This window comes from Alligator sinensis, unplaced genomic scaffold, assembly GCF_000455745.1.
Source record: "Alligator sinensis unplaced genomic scaffold, ASM45574v1 scaffold104_1, whole genome shotgun sequence".
NCBI lineage: Eukaryota > Metazoa > Chordata > Crocodylia > Alligatoridae > Alligator > Alligator sinensis.
This window is the reverse complement of record NW_005841867.1, coordinates 3796185-3813158: the sequence shown is the minus strand read 5'-3', so window position 1 is coordinate 3813158 and position 16974 is coordinate 3796185. Positions and strand designations below refer to the sequence as shown.

The window sequence follows — 16974 nt, the reverse complement described above, 5'->3', positions numbered from 1 at the left end:
AAACAAAAACCCCCTCACACAGACCTCGAAAGTATTCACTCCACATTCAGTCTCTGAACAACCGCAACGACCTTAACACCATGTGGATATTAATGGCTCTGGATTCCATCAGGCAATAAAATTTCCTTTTAGCCAATTGTTAAGTGTCAGGAAATAGCATACACCTCAATAACTATACTTAGCAAAGTCTGTGAGAAATAGAAACTTTGATCCTGATCAGATGCAACAACTTGATCCTGGTTTCTGACTTGCAGCGTGGTTGTGGTGCAGAGTTCCATTGATTTCAATAGGATTATGTACATGTAAGTGTGATGCTCTGTACAGTCCTACTGAAGACAAGGGGTTCAGCATGGATGCAAGCGATTGTCTGTGTATCAGACTGTGGGATCAGATCCTAAACCAAAATCTCCATGTCTAGTACCAAACTGATCATAGGAGTATGAATAGGGTGTAAGGTGGGGTGGGCAAAATACGGCTTGTGGGCTAGATTTGGGCTATGGAGAGACTTTGTCTGGCTCACTGTGAGTCTGTTAGCCCTGCCTGGCCAAGGCACCTCCCAGCCATGGTGCATCCTGCCACCCCCTGGGTGCGCAGTGGGGCTGGGGTGGCTCCACAGCTGGACTGCCTTTCTAGGTAGCCCAGGAGGTGGTGGCTCCTTCAGGTTGCTGCTGCCACTAGCCCCAGCAGTGGGGTACTGGAAGGGACCCGTGCATGCAGCGCACCCCGTGCCAGCACTGGACTCACCCATGCAGGCTGAGCAGCAGCAGGGGCAGAAAGTGTTGCTCGGCATGGGGGAAAAGCGGTCCCTCCCTCTTGCCACTAACAGGCAGTTCTGGCTGCAGTTGCCCAAAGCCCATGCCATGCTGGGCTGCCCTGCATCTCTGTCGCTGTCACTGCCACCTCTGGGCTGCCCAGCATGGCAGTGGTGACAATGCAAAGCAGCTGCAGGGCAGCCAGAGGTAGTGGTGATGGTGACGGAGATGCAGGGCAGCCCGGCATGGCACAGGTTCCAGGTGGCTTCAGCAAGAACTGCCTGGTAGTGGCGAGAAGGAGGATCTGCCTTCCTCCCACACCAAGCAACAGTCCGGAACTGATGAGTCCAGAGCAGGCACGGGGTGAGCCAGGGTTGGGGCTGCGTGTGCAAATCCCTGCCGGTATCACAGGGCTGGGGCCAGCAACAGCCAGATGGAGCTGCTGCTGCCTGGGCTGCCTAGAAAGTCAGTCCAGCCTGGGGGGCAGCAGGACGTGCCATGGCTGGACAGTGCAGAGTGGGCGTGGGGCGACCTGGGGCTGTGCGCTGTTGGTGGTGATGGGGAGACGCCACAGGGTGTGTGGGCTCTGGGCTGTTGCGGGGTGGGGGTGGGTGCTGACTGGCTTAGAGGGGTGCGCATAGGGGGGCTCCCATGCATACCCCACCATGCCCTCAAACCCTCCCCCACAAACCCTACAACCACACTCTCCCCCACACACAATTACACACTCCATAAACACTGCACCCACCCACACCCTCCCCCAAATCCTCCCACAAACCCAACCCCCCCCCACACACACCCACGCGCCCCTGGGAGGGACAGCCCCGCTCACTGCTATGTGCACACACCCCACCACACACATGCACCCACACACATGCCTCCAGCCACCCACCCCCTCCCCACAAACTCTATACCCACTCACCTACATCCATACATACCCCAACACCCCACATACACAATCATGCACACACACACACACACACAAACCCTACACCTACCCACACTCACTCATACCCCCACAACCCTGCACACCCCTGCTGAAATATACAAGAATAAGACTTCATTTTGAGTTATTATGCAATCACCTCTATATACATAATGCAAACACACACAATGTCAGGACAAAATTAAAAAAAAATTAAAATATGTTATTGTGGGTGATTGATTTTTAGTATATAATTTGTTTGTTTTTTTTCTAGTTCCAAGGTGGCAAACACACTTCCCCAAAGGGGTACTTCTGGGAGCAAAGGGAGGGTCTTCCAGTGGCAAAGGTCAGGGGTTAGGGGGCAGGACTTCTGATCCTAAAATGGTGACCAAGGGGCGGGGGTGTGGCCACCCCTGCGACCCTCGACAGCTCACCAAAACCCAATGAGTGGTCCTCCAGCTGAAATAATTGCCCATCCCTGGTATAAGGCTTCTTAATAATTGTCACTTAGATCTTGTGAGGGATGTTTGGATAGGGATGATCCTACCTTGAGCATGAAGCTGGACTAGATGACTTCCAGTGGTCCCCTCCAGTCATACCTTTCTATAATTCTAGGAGACTTGGATCCTAGTTCCACCTTCTCCTAAGGAAGTTTAAACCCATATCTCTCACTTCCCAGGACAGCACCCTCACTACCTAGCTATACATACATTCAGCATTATCCAACCCTGAAGCTGTGCTACTTTTTAGGAAACAAAAAACAAGAGTCATTGGACCAAGATGGGGTACAAGTGAACATGGTTCTATAGGTCAGCAGTTAGCATATTTAGTGGTTTGAGACAGGACAGCAGAGACCTGGGCTCTGATATGGCTTAATCCAAGACCAGTTAAGCACTTAATCCAAAGACTATGTTCCCCTGCGGCTGATCCTGCAGGTTGGGGAGCGCGGGATCCCCTGCAGCTGATCATGCCCGTCAGGGGGTGGGGTCGCCCACAGCCAATCCTGATGACCGGGGGGAGGGGTTGCCCGTGGCCAATGCTGATGACTCACAACTGGCAGCAGTGAGCAGCACTTCTGGGTGTGCTGCTGGCACTTCTGGGCCAGTGGGATCGGCTGCGTGGGGACTGCTTCTCCTGGCACGCTCCCCAGCCAGCGCTCTCAGGGGGAGCACCAGTGCTCTCAGGGGGTGCAAGTGCACCCCTGTGCACCCCCTACATGTTGCCACTGGATAATCAACTGCACAGTAAATGTCTTGTGTAGATGTGCACACTTAGACTTAGAATGATTTCGGTAGTTTTTGCAGCTTGCTTACTTAAATCTTTTCCCCTGAAGACTTCATTGCCTAAAATAAATTATGGGGTCAATTATTGTGATGGAGTATCTCCACTGAAGTAAAAGAACTTGACTGGTAGCATTCAAACATGTTAGTCTTTTGTGCTGTCATGTAAGTAGACAGTACAAAGCTCAGCAGATATAGGATGGAGGAGAATGAAGGTTCAAATGTGCTTGAATAAGAGAGGAAAAATGAAGATGTAGATTATCTGTTAAGTTTTAGGTACTGTTCACAAGAGTGTGCTTACCACAGCACTCACTGACTACAGTGCCACATTCTGCATGTTAGTGGTTATAAAGAGAAAGAGGAGTTGCTGCTCAGGAGCGCATGACAGAAGTTATAATTCAACTCTTATGCCTGTATGATCCTGCAGTGATATAATTTAATGAAATCTCTTTGTGGGCTGGATCTAGCCTGCAGACCCTTCTTTATATCAATATAGTTATCTTATGGTCCCCAGTGGTGGCATTCTCAAAAAGGTTGCACTGCTCTGGATAAGCTACCTCTAAACTGGAAGTAGTGTAGCCACGTTCACAGGACTGGGCTAATTACATAGGAATCACGAGAGGATCACATATACAGCTTTTAAAATGTGATTTGAATGAGTATGGCATGTAACCATTTTAAATACGCTGTCAGTAAACAGTAATTAAAGCTAAAGTAGCTGTATAAATATTTGTGCAAGAACACAAAAGACACAAACACTATTGTGTTCCAAAATTTGAGCAAATGTGTGTAGCAACTTTTGTAGACTTCATTCAACTCTTAATATTACTATCTGACTCATTATTTATTCAGAAAACAAAACCTAAAGCTAAACTTTTTCTTGTTTTACACACTGACAAAGCAGAACCGTTAATAAACTATATTTAGACTTGGAACACAGCAAGAGGAAAACTGATGCATTTGAGCTTGACATGCCCACATGAGAGATTTCTTAAAATGAACTAAGATCTATTTCATGTGCATACCAAGAATCCCCTTTCTGTCAACATGCCTTATTTAAAATGAATAAAGCTATCTTATTATTATGGAACATACCCAACGTCTATTCGCAAGAACCCTGACAAATTATTTGTAAGGCAACTGGCAATGACATTTGTGCTACCAATACTAGCCTGATCCTGATGCTTTTGAGCAATGAGCAGAGATGAACATGACATGTCTGACGACATGACAACTTACACAAGCCTCAGATATGAGACACTTACTTTAGATCTTGGTAAGATCAGTTCACCAATGCATTTATACAGAAGACCCAGGAGAATTACAAGCTTCTGCAAGAATTAGTTTGGTTCCTTTTTTAACTTTGGCAAATAATTTCATATGTTACTTTAAAGACCGATGCTTAAGGCCAGAACATCACAAACCTTCCATATTCTCCATACCACAAGATATTTAAATAAGATTTTCCCAACAATGAGATGATGGACTATTCCAGCCTTGGTGCGCCTACATTCAAGTACAAAATAGAATCAGGGATGGATTCAAAATTCTACGGTGGGACAGCAGCTTGATCACCTGAGTTTGGATTTGATTATTTTCTTTAGGCATAATGTAATGAATAAAGGTTGATGCTCTTCATGCAATTCCTGAATCTTACTGTATTAATTCTAAGAAATAAAACAATACTGCCACTCACCTAAGATACGAACATTTAATATAAACCAAGAATTTTTTTTACCTGCATATTCAAAGTTTTTTTGTCATGACACTGAACAAGGTATCTTAATATAGAAACAAAGCTTTAAAAAATCTTCCACAGCTGTAGGTATATTTCCTCAAAAAGAGAAATACAAATTTACAAGTATTATACAGTCAGTTCTGCAAACATTGTCAGAGTTTACCATTGCATTGTAGGGTGTATTCACTCAACCAAACTTACATGTGGGAAGGGGGTTATGTTTATGTTTGGGAACAGGACCAGTCCTTAAAGTGGTTACTCAGTCCAAACATTCAACAATGGGCATTTTTCTTAAGAAAGGACTTGAATATGGCCTTCAAAGCTTAGATCATTAACAACGTTACAATGCTAATAAACAGAGAAGCATTGGACCATGTTGGAAAATAGGCCACAACATCATGGTTAGCAGTTTTGGGCATTTGTTCTAATCACCTCTATCAATGTCAGTCAGTGTCTCTCAGAGCCCAATATTATGAGTCTCTGAGTACCCTTTATGCCCACAAAAACAATGAAGATAGCCAGCATTGAAAACTTGGGCATTTTTCATTTCTTGTTATCAAACCCTTAATGTAGAATAGGTATTTGAAATGTCTTCAGACTGAGAAATAATTTTTATCATGTGTTTCTAGCAAAGTGACATGAAACACAGATGTTACAATTAATACATTTTAAATTAACAAACAATGCGTTGAACTGAAAGTTTTTTTTAATGTCTGCCACTGATGACCATATTTTACTAAGATATGACTATTTTCCTTGATATTCTGAGTGTAAATATTTTATGCACTTTAACCATAATGGTTTGAATTGAGCAGCTGGTCCTGAAGTCAAAAATCTTGGTAGATAAAAACAAAATTTTACCACTATCATTTAGAAAAAAAAGATACGCAAAGATATCAGGTTGCAGACTCCTCCAGTAAAGAGTAAGAAGTCTGAATTCAGTTATTCATCCTAGCAGAACCCAGTCAGAGAAAAAAGCTTGAACAGGTCCATAGCTCATGATATTTAAAAATGGGTTAGTAATTCACAATGTCTGGATATAATAAACTTCAAAGAGCTAAAAAGAGAGAGACCCAAACAATAAACTTGGAGTTAACTTTCTTTTGCATTGTGGTTGTATGTTTATAATGTAGTTCTCAGACAACCACATCAAATATTCTCTGCAGATTTAATATTAATATACTTGTTTTCACTTTAATCTTAATTTTACCCTTCCTAACTTTCAAAGAATGTTTTCGGTTTATAAGAAATATCAAGGCAAACAAATGATTCTAGATGTAATATTCTGACATGAGGTTGGGAAAAATGAGCAAGCTGGCACATTTTAAATTATATATTTATTCTCCATTTCTAGCCCTAGATTTTACTGCATGGGTTAGTACCTTGCTTCATTACCTTTATTTACAAATGGTTGATCTGGCAAAATCTTGACATTCAAACACATCGAGTGGTGATATTTTGTAGAAATAACTTCTGGTTTATTTTTTTTTACTTATTTTCCAAAACTTAGTGAAAAATGATTGTGAAAAGTATAAAATATACATAGTAAACATCTCTCCTTACTGCTATGTAAGCCAAATTCTTAAGAAAAAGAAAAGACAGCCAAATAATGCACAGAACAATTAGACTGAAACTGCATACATGAAATCAATAATTCCTTCTATTTTGTAAAAGTACTTCAAGATATTTCTAGCAGCTTGAAAAAACAACTGTAGTCAAGGAAAGATTATTGCTTCTTTATTATGAAATATGTGACTCAGATGCTATAATTTAGAGTATAAGGCTGACAAGAAGTTTGAAGCAAAGATGGTTAAAGAATGAGGGAAACATTATGGTTAGGGACAGAAGTTACACAATAAGCCAGTTTAAGTGATCAGAAACTGGCTTAAACCTGTAACAGAACAGAATTTCAGTGCACATAAACCAATTTCAAAATGGCTGAAACCAGTCTGAGATAAACCTGGTTGAATGAAGTATCAGACATAACTGATTTGGGTCAAACTGGTTTATGTCACCTCTGCCTCAGACCCCTTCCTCATTTAAGTTAAATCAAAGTCCCCCAGCATCTCAGCATGCTTTTCAGCCCTGGGCTGGGCTGTCTGCTCTGGCAGAGCAGGGCTGGCCCCACCCCTCTGCTCCCTAGATGGAGCAAGGCCAGGGTATGGCCAGACACTGGCCCCTTAAGGTGAAGGGGCAGGGAAGGGGTTTATTCTCCACTCCCTCCCCGTTCCCACCAGCATTGACCCCAGCCGGGGTCTGCCAGGCAGGGGCGCAGCAGCCCCTGTCAGGCATTTTGCCCTGCTTGCCGCTCAAGCAGTGCGGGGCGTGGCCAGCTCTGGCAGCAGCGTGAAGTGAGAATAGATGAGGGTTTAATTCCCCTCTCTGTCCCCTGTCCCACCGGCATGGACCCGAGCTAGAGTCTGCCTGGCCAGGGCAGAGTGACCTGTGTCAAGGTCCTGCCCCCCCACCTTGCAGCAGTAGGGGTGGGGGCATTGCCAGGTGCCAGCCCAGCATGGCCCCCTGAGGAGAAGGGGGCAGGGAGAGGGGTTAGCAGTGCAGCCCCTATTAGACATTTCCCCCCACCCCCCTTGCTGCTGGAGCAGCAGGGGGCATGGCCAGCCCTGGCAGCAGCCTCAAGAAAATGGGGGAGAGAGGAGGTTTAATTTCACTCTCTGTCCCCTGTCTGACTGGCAGGACCTGAGCCAGAGTCCGGCTGGCATGGCCCCCTGGGGCAAAGGGGGCAGGGAGGGGTTTATTCCTCCTTCCCTCCCCTCTCCTTCCAGGAGACCACAGCCAGGGTCTGCCAGCTCGGGCCGCTGCCTCCACTGCTTGCCTCGGGCCAAGCAGACCCCAACTGGAGTTCCCCAAGGGATGAGGGGACAGAGGGTGAAATAAACTTGCTCCCCTTTGCCTCAGGGAGCCATGCTGGCCAACAACTAGCCACACTCCCACCTCTGGACCAGCAAGTAGGGTAGGGAACCTGATGGGGCAGCAGCCTCTGTGATGGGGAGCTCAAACCTCCAGAGTCCCCCAGCATCCCCCAATGGGGGGCTGCACTGCGGGCGGGAGCAGGGTGGCCAGAGGTGCTGCAGCCAGCGTGGGGTGAGCAGCAGTGGCAGCAGGGCGTGGAGGGGCGGCTACCAGGGCTAAACCAAATTCTGAGGTGGTCATAGCCCCCCAAGGTCCGCTTAGCACCGCTGCTTGCTCTGTGCAGGTTGCGGCAGCTCTGCCCTCCTCACTCCAGGCTGCAGCACAGCCCCACACTGGGGAGAGGCTTATGCTCCCTGTGGACTGCTGCCTTGTTAGGGTCCCTCTCCACCTTGCTGGTCCAGTGGCAGGGATGAAGGCATGGCCAGAGTCCGGCCAGTATGGCCCCTTGAGGCAAGGTGGGTAGGGAAGGGGTTTATTCCCCATTCCCTCCCCTCTAACCCAGGGAACCCCAGCTGGGGTCTGCCTGGCTGGGGGTGAGTGGTGGAGGCAGCGGCTGGGGCTGGCAGACTCCGGCTGTGGTCACCTGGGGGGAGATGGGAGGGAGGGGGGGAACAAATCCGCTCCCTGCGCCCTTCACCTTAGGGGGCCATGCTGGCTGGCCTCTGGCCACACCCCCGCCCCTGCAGCAGTGGGGGACATGAGGGGAGAGGGAGGAACCGGACACGGACTGCTGTTCCCTGGCCAGGCAGACCCTGGCGCAGGTCCTGCCAGTGGGACAGGGGATGAAGGAGGGAATTAAACCCCCTATCTCTGCTCGCTTCACACTGCTGCTGGGGTTGGCCACACTCCCCACTGCTTGAGTGGCAAGGGAGGGGGTGGGGAATGCCTGGCAGGGGTTGCTTCCTCATTTTCCCTCCAGGCATACTCCTTCTGGAGTCCCTGAAGGCCAGGGTGGGTTTAAACCCCTCCCCAGTAATACTCAGTCTTCTGGGGCCTGGCTACGCCCCACACTCAGCAGAGATGCCCTGCAGCAGAGGGCTCTCTCTAGTCCTCCCTGGCTTCTAGCCTGAGCCACTGCAGGCATGTGCCTGCACTTCTGGAATCAAAAGTGAATGTCTATTCACTTGCAAAGTTGAACTAACCTGCAAAGACTGAATCAATTCAGGCACGGGCTTTTGGAATGCCTGTACTTAGCCCCTAGGTCAATTTTGTGAGACAGTTCCAAAGAAAATCAAAGTCTGAGTAATTCTGCATTCTTATATATACATTTAAGTGCAAACTTTTACGAAGCCTCTTATAAAAACTAACTCACTTCATCTTTATCATAACTAACCTGGATTTTTGTCATTACAAAGTAGAATTTTTCTTGAAGTAAAATAACGCATTTCTCAGGCAACATCAAATTTGAAACACACATTTCTAAGGCACTAGGGATTTCTTTTTACATTACTGAAAAAATAAAGAATTTAACTCCCTCTTTAGTTTGAAGGAACTTACTAAGTACCTTTCTAAAAGGTTGGCCCTCAGGATATGACTTATATTGACAGACTATGAGAATATATACGATGCACATAATATATGCTTGCCAGGATAACAGGTATAGATTACATTAAATGAGAGTTGAGGCTCAGCCCCAAAGAATTCAGATCCGACTTCAAGAAGCACAAATTATTGTTAGGAGCTCAAAAGGATTTTTGAATAGGATGTAGAAACAAGAGTGTAACTCTGGGGGATTTGAGTATTCCTAAAATATCTGAATGAATTCATACCTCTATGAAAAACATCTCTCATGACAGAAGCAGAACTGCATCAGTGCCAAGTGCTTTTGAAAAACTCACCTTTGGGTATCCAATTTTGGAAAGTCTTTCTTTTCTTTGGGGACTGAACTGACACCCATTAAGGTCAATCAGAAGACACCCACTGATTTTATTGAGCATTATATGTCATACTCTCAGGTAGGCTAAAATTGTGAGCAATCTGACTGAAATTGTAGGAAGTGGTAGCAAAAGGACTGAGAAGTATTCTGTTTACCTCTGAAGTTGATCTTGGTAATCAAAAGGACTAAACACTTTTTCTTTCCTTTTACATCAAATGTCAGATTATGTAGGTTAATATGTAAGTATCCAGATCGCTCACATAAATTATAAGTCATTTTGATAAATTCAACAACTACTACAGAGTAAAAATAGTTCTAGGTGCCAGCTGCAGATTAATATTTAAAAGACAGTATAAAGTTTTATATCAGGACATTTATCAATTGTGGAAAGACAGAAAAAGAAATTTAAAAAAATAAAACAAACCCACATCTTCAAAATCACATTGATTAGAAATAACTTGCACAATTACCATATTTCATGGTGTACAAGTTGACGGGGTATACAAGTTGACCTCATTTTTCTGATCCAAAAATTTAGGTTGACTTATACACCAGATCTATGAAAATCCTATCTTTTTGGATCAGAAATATGGGGTCAACTTATACTGGCCCCTGCATGCCCTCACTGTGAGATGAGCACCTGGTGGGGGTGGGGGTGGACATGTGCTGCAGCACTACTTGCAGGGGCAGAGCCAGGCTCAGCACTGAGCTAACATGGTCCAGGCAGCACCGCTTCCAGGAAATGGGGCTGGGTTTGGCATTCAGCTGGCATGGCCCCATCCCCTGTGAATGGTGTTGCCTGGGCCGTGGCAGCTGAGACCAGCACCGCTTGCAGGGACCGGGGCTGGGGCCAGACTTGGTGCCCAGCTGAGTGGCACCTCTATGGTGACAGCAAGGCCCACAGGCTGCCAGCTCCTGCAAACCCCAGTCTGTGGGGCTTGCTGTCACTATGGAGATGCTGCTCAAGTGTGTGGTGCTAGGCTTGGCGTTTGCCTGGCGCGGCCCACACAGCAACCAGCAGTTGAACGCTGAGTCTGGCCCCATCCCCTGTGAACGGTGCTGCCAAACCTGGCGCCACTCGCAGGGAATGGCACCAAGCTCTGTGCTCGGCTGGTGTGACCCAGGCAGCACTGTTCGCAGGGGACGGGGTTTGACTTGCCGCCCGGTCGAGCAGCATCTCCATGGTGACAGCAAGGCCCACAGGCTGTGTTCGGGCTGGGCCCACGCCCCATGGCCTCCAGTAAAAGGGACACTGTGAAGTGAAGAAAGTCAGGTCGGTTCAGGGCTGAGCCAGGGTTCAGCCAGGGCTGGGCTGGGGGTCAAAAGTATTGATACGGTGTATAAGTCAAGGTAAATTTAAAAGGTGCGATATATACACTGTGAAATACAGTAGCCTCAACATTTTAAAAATAATTCTTCCTTGGACAGTAACTAGACATGAAAAAAAAAATCACTTAACTAGCTTTTTTTCCCTGTCTAGCTAGAACATTTTGCATATGTGCATGCTTAAGAGGATCATCAGTGACTCTGGAGTTACTACTTTGGCCTCAGAAGTGCGAGCCTTGCTCTCATCATGTCACAGAGAGAGATGGCTGAGCCTAGTTCCTGCCCTGGACGCATCAACTGTCTTTTAGATGGTAAGGTAAATAAGCACTTCATGTACAGGGAGAGCTGCAGGGCTAAAGATGGCTGCACAGGAGATCCTGGTCCAGAGAAAGGAACCTGGTAGGTAGAGGTTTACCACATAACCTGGGTGTAGGGGTCAATTGAAGTCCTGTGAAATAGTAGCTTTAGCACAGGCCAGCCAGCAGGACCTGGTATACCTGCTTTGATTGACATAGGTTGTTTTTGTCTCTGGACAGTGAACAAATATCCCAGAGAACAATGACTGAAATATTGATATCAGTGATAAACTAAGCTGGTGGACTGATATGGCTGTTTCCATTAAGCTAAAAAAATAAAGGCAGAGTTTGTGAAGACATTACTGTATAGGTCAGAAGGAGAAGCCCTGCAGTAAGCATAGAGCAATCAAGGTGGACTAAAGGATTAATCCAAAATCCTAAGTGAAGTCAAGGGAAACCTTGGTATTGACTTTAATGGCTACTGAGTCAAGCCTGACATTCATTCCCTTTGGGACATAAAATGATTACTATTAATTCAGATTCCATACATATAATAATACATCATGAGTACCTGAATGAAAGGGAAAAGTAGTCCAACTGTGAAGTTACAAAGCCAGTTGACTGTTCCAGCTATCATAAATGCAGCTGGCCTTTGAGACTGCTCGAAAAACTCTCCAGTTAGGACAAATGGAATCCCACCTGAAATACAACAGCCAAGAGGACAATGGTTTAATAAATTATTTGGCGTGTTCAGTAAAGAATGTGAACTTGGAAAATACCCACAGTAATCAATGCCCAGTGCATTGATCATCTTGTCAAACTAGAAAAGTAGGATTCTTCTGGGATTTATTTTGCTACATAATTTATTGCAACTACTTTATAAGAGATTGACCTTCTGCTCCATTACACCAGTTCTCCAGGATTGCAAATCCTTTGGGTAACTACAGCGATGGGACACTGGTAACAGAATGGAGTATCCAGTCCAAAGTACTGCCCAATTGAACATATCATTGATACAAATGGTAATAGCTTAATCACTGTTCTTGTTAAAATCTTTGAAATGCTGCAACACTGAGGAATATTTTGTGATAGGAGGTTCAGAAAAATATTAAGCAGTATTTCTGGGATAATTATCTACTTCTCTGAAAACAAAAGTTGGAAAGGAAATGGTAAACTCTATGCAAGTTAATAGGGTTTATTGTTATTTATTTAATAAATATATACCTATTATTCATAGAAATCCTTTTTTAATACCTTTTACAACTCCACTTTTTATATAAAATCATACATTTAGAGAACAACCCATTTATGCTATACGTATCCTTGGGGTTGGACTGACAGCTTTGTGGGATGGGAACTATGTCTTTATTTGTTTTTTTGTAGCACTGAATACATTAGTTTATGTATATATCAACATATTATAATATAGTAGCCAGTGCTTACCTGTACCACACTAAAATACATATTATATCAACAGGCCTATGAGCATCACAGGATCACAATTTGAAGACACCAAGGGACATGGAGAATATATAAGGACGTATGTCTTATCAACATATAGGAGGAAGACACAACTGCGTCAAAAGATGTTTACAATGAACAAACGTGATCAATTGGTTAAGCAAAGTATGCACCATATCAACCACTATCATTTATTTTTATCTAGTGCTTAGAGACCCCAACTGAAATCTGGGCCCTATTGTGCCAGATGTAGCACATACAGGGTGCATCTACATGTGCGCTTTACTACAGAATAAAGTAATTAGTTCCACAGTAAAGCACCACAGTCTACACGTGCCCCAATATTAGAGTGCAGTAGATTAATTAACTCTGCTGTCAGATAGTACTGTCAGTGACAGCACTATTTTACAGCAGAGTAATTACATGTGATCAAACACACATGTAGAGTGTGACAGGGGCTGGCTGGGGCACAAGGATGCTAAAGTGCAGGGGTTGTCTGCCAGCTAGCCTCACAATGCAGCCACCTTGTGCACCAACCCCTCCACTGGCTGCCGCCACCAACCCAGAGCTCAGGACTGACCTCCCAGTTCCTTGCCAGCCCAGGGCTGCTCTGCCTGGCTAAGGTGACCACCTTTTCAAACTGTGAAAGTGGGATACTGAGCCTCCGCACCTCGTTCTGCCCTCCCACACTGCGTTCCACCTGCTGAGCTGGGTAGGCCTCAGGGTGGGGAGCCCTGAGCCCACAGTGGGCAGCCTGCATCCACCCCTGCTGTGTGTACAAATGTGGAGGAGCATGTCTTGCCCATTCCCTCTCCCTGGGGGTGAATGCAGTGGACGCAGCACCACTCACAGGGGACGGGGACAGGGCCAGTGCCAGCCCCAGCGCCCCCCGCCCACCCACTGCTCCACAGACAAGCCACCAGTGACTCCATCCAGCTCCCTGGCCAGGCCCCACAGTTGTGCATTCCCACCCCAGCCCTGGGCCTCATGCACCACCCAGTCCCAGCTGCCAACACTGCCCCATTCCCTTGCTCATTGTGGAGGCCTTAATCTGCCCCCCTACATCCCTCATATTGCCTATGCCCCTTCCCTCCTCCTCATAGGTTTACCCACAGGCAGCTGAGGGAGCTGCTTTCCATTGCTGCCTGGTTGGCCATGTATCTGTGTGCACATGCACACATGCAAATGACACCCCATGTCCCACTCCTTCCAGCCCCAACCAGGCCCTTGCAGGCTGGAACCCTACCACTGACAGTTCCCTGTATTTTTCTCCTTCAAAGGAGAAAATCTGCATTTTTTCATGTTTTTCTGTGGTGAACAGAAAAACCAGATACCTGCACATGATACTGGTACAACAGTTGCTGTGGTTTGACTGTGTTGAGGGGAATCTGGGACAAATGTTGTCCCAGTCATTCACCCCGGGACCGGGACTTAATGTTTGCATTTTGGGACTGTCCTGCCCAGTTACGAACAGGTGGTCATCCTAGCTTCAGCTCAATGTGCTGCGGCCCTGGGTGCACATGTAAACGCCATGCCCGGGAGTAGCTGACTCCGGTGTAAACGGTGTCAGAGTTTTATTGAATTGCATTAACTGCACGTGTAGATGCACCCACATATAGTAAAAGACAGCCTTGCCTCAGGCAGCTAACAATCTAAATGACAAAATAAATAGACACAAAAGTTCTGTTATCCCCATTTTACATCTGGAGAAAGATTAAAACCATGTCTATAGTGCCTCCCTGCCCACTTCAAGACCCATTTAATCTGTCTATAGTGCTGAATTGCTATGCTTGGCTGTAAATGGAAGAACAACAAATGGCAGGCTTTGTTTCTTGGTGGAGGTCCTAAGCTAAGCAGTGAGGTAGTATAGGAAAGGCCTAAGTGATCTGAGCCTGAGATACAAGGCTTTTAATTTTGTCCATATTACACAAGAAAAATAAACCAGAAATATTTAGAGTGCACCGTGCTCTTTGAATTATACAATAAAGTATGGGTATAAGTAGCTTAACATGAGCTTTATAAAACAGAAACAATGCATAGTGTCTTAATTCTAAGAGAAATCTTTGTACCCTTGGGACTTGGGACAACATCTAGGTATGACACAACAACAGCATTTATCTCAGATCTCTAAATGCCAATAACAGAAGGACAGCTGCCAGAGTAGTTGCCCTTGGGAAAAGAAGCTGAAAGACTGGATACATAGAAATGGTGGAATAATGATATATTTATCATCATTTATCCTGTTATGCCTTTGCTGTAGGACAGTTTACAGTGGTGTTACTTTTCTTGTCAGCATTATAAAATAATTGTTTTAGACCTATTTGGGAAAATACATATTGTACAAGACAGGAAAAAAGCCAGAAGCAGAAGGAAAAAAAAATAATAAAACATGTTATAGAAATAAAAATGAATCTGTAATATGAGAAAAATGCTTTTTTGAAATACATGCGTTTTCTATAGATATTCATCACCAGTAAGACTGTGCTCTATATTAGTCACTGTCATCACAAAGCTCTGTAATTTAATTTTAAAAGAACTGTAACATATTTAAGGAAGAGTCAGAGTGTTTTCTAAAAATCAAGAAAAGGCAGGTGGAGGATACTTGAACCTTTCCAAAAGTTTGTGTAGGGGCATCAGTGGAAGGAAAGCGTAAAATAGCAGTATATGTAGCAATATGTTCCCTTCTTTTCTCCTTTTTATAGCTCCTATGACTCTGTTTTAAGTTTTAGAAATTCCTTGTGCTGCTGTCATAAATTGTCTGTTCATCAGCTATGCCATACAATTAGATCAACAGTATTATTCCAGTGTCCCCTCCACAATTACTCATGTAAACAGGCACATTAAGGCTTATGTTCAAATATAGGTTTTTTTTTTCTTATGGAAAACAAATGATCACATTTAAAAGGAGCTGACCTGACCAGTTCACAGAATAGCCACATTTTTCCTGACATACACTGTTGTAGTGCTATTGTAGCTCCCACAGTATAGTTTTATGTACATGAGCATTAATATACACCATACAATTAAGAGCACAGGAAGATAAGGCTGGAAGGGACCTCACAAGGTCATTTAGTCCAGCCCCCTGCTCAAGGAAGGAATATTCCAGACTAAACCATCCCAGCGAAGTGTCTGTCTGACCTGCTTTTCAACATTTCCAAGCGTGGAGATTTCACAACTTCTCTAGGTAGTCTGACAACTCTTATTGTCGGAAAGTTCCTTCTTATCTGCATCCAAAATTTCCCCTAATTCGAGGCCACTGGTCCTAATTCTGCCCCCTACAGCCACAGAGAAAAGTCCATGTAACAATACCCCCTCTATAGTCCTCTGCATCCTCTCTATAATCACTCTTCAGGTATTTTAAGACTGTTATCAAATCACCCCTCAGTCTCCTTTTCTCCGGGCTAAACTACCCTAATGCTTCAGCCTTTCCTCATAAATCTTGCCTCGAAGGCCCCTAATCATTTTTGTTGCCCTGCATTGGACCCTTCCCAATCTGTCTACAGTCTTTGTGAACCATAGGGCCCAAAACTGGAAACAATGAAGCCTCACTGGTGCTGAATAGAGTGGAAGGACCACTTCCCTTGATTTGCAGGCGACAGTCCTGTTCGTACAATCCAGGATGTCGTTGGCTTTTTTTGCAACAAGAACAAACTGTTGGCTTGTATTCAGCTTGTAGTACATGCCCTTCTTTATAGTACTACAGCCCAGCCAGTCATTCCTCAGTGTGTATTTGTGTGGTTATTCCCACTGAAGTGCAGGATTTTGCCCTTTTCCTTCATGAATCTCATCTCATTGATTGCAGACCATTTTTCTAGTCTATCCAGTCATTCTGGATCCTAGCCCTGCCCTCTGGGGTGTCCATCTTGGTATCATGTAAAAATTTGCTAAATGTGTACTCAATCCAAATCACTAATGAAGATGTTGGACAATACCAGATTTGGGACAGACCCCTGGACAACCCCACTTGTTACCTCCTCCCAACTAAACATTGAGCAACTGAGGACTACTCACTGTGTACAGTTCTGTATCCACCTTAGAGTACTTTTGTCTAGTTTCTATTCCCTTTGCTTATTAATGAGAATATCATGGGAGACAGTGTCAAATGCCTTTCTAAAATCAAGGTATACCAATACCATATCCATTGCTCGTTCCACCCAGAGTGTGTCCCTTTATCCTAGAAGGAAATGTGGTTGGTAAGGCATGGCTTGCTGTTGGTGAATCCATGCTGACTGTTCCTGAGCACCCTGTTCTCCTCTAGGTGCTTCACAAGGGATGCCTTGATGACTTGCTTCATGATTTTTCCAGGTATAGAGGTCTGGCTGTCTGGTCTGTAGTTCCCTGGATCCTCTTTCATAGAATTATAGAAAATTTGGGTTTAATGGGACCTCA

At 45.1% G+C, this 16974-nt stretch overlaps 1 protein-coding gene across 2 annotated transcripts in view; it reads right to left on the bottom strand.

Annotated features, from left to right (window-relative positions):
- SLC2A9 (solute carrier family 2 member 9) overlaps nt 1-16974 on the bottom strand; it is a 204067-nt gene that overhangs the window by 12123 nt on the left and 174970 nt on the right. For both annotated transcript variants that reach the window (XM_025192520.1, XM_006016786.3), the window contains one exon: nt 11696-11823. In XM_025192520.1, the coding sequence (XP_025048305.1) occupies nt 11696-11823 (128 nt within the window). The remainder of the gene's footprint in view (nt 1-11695; nt 11824-16974) is intronic.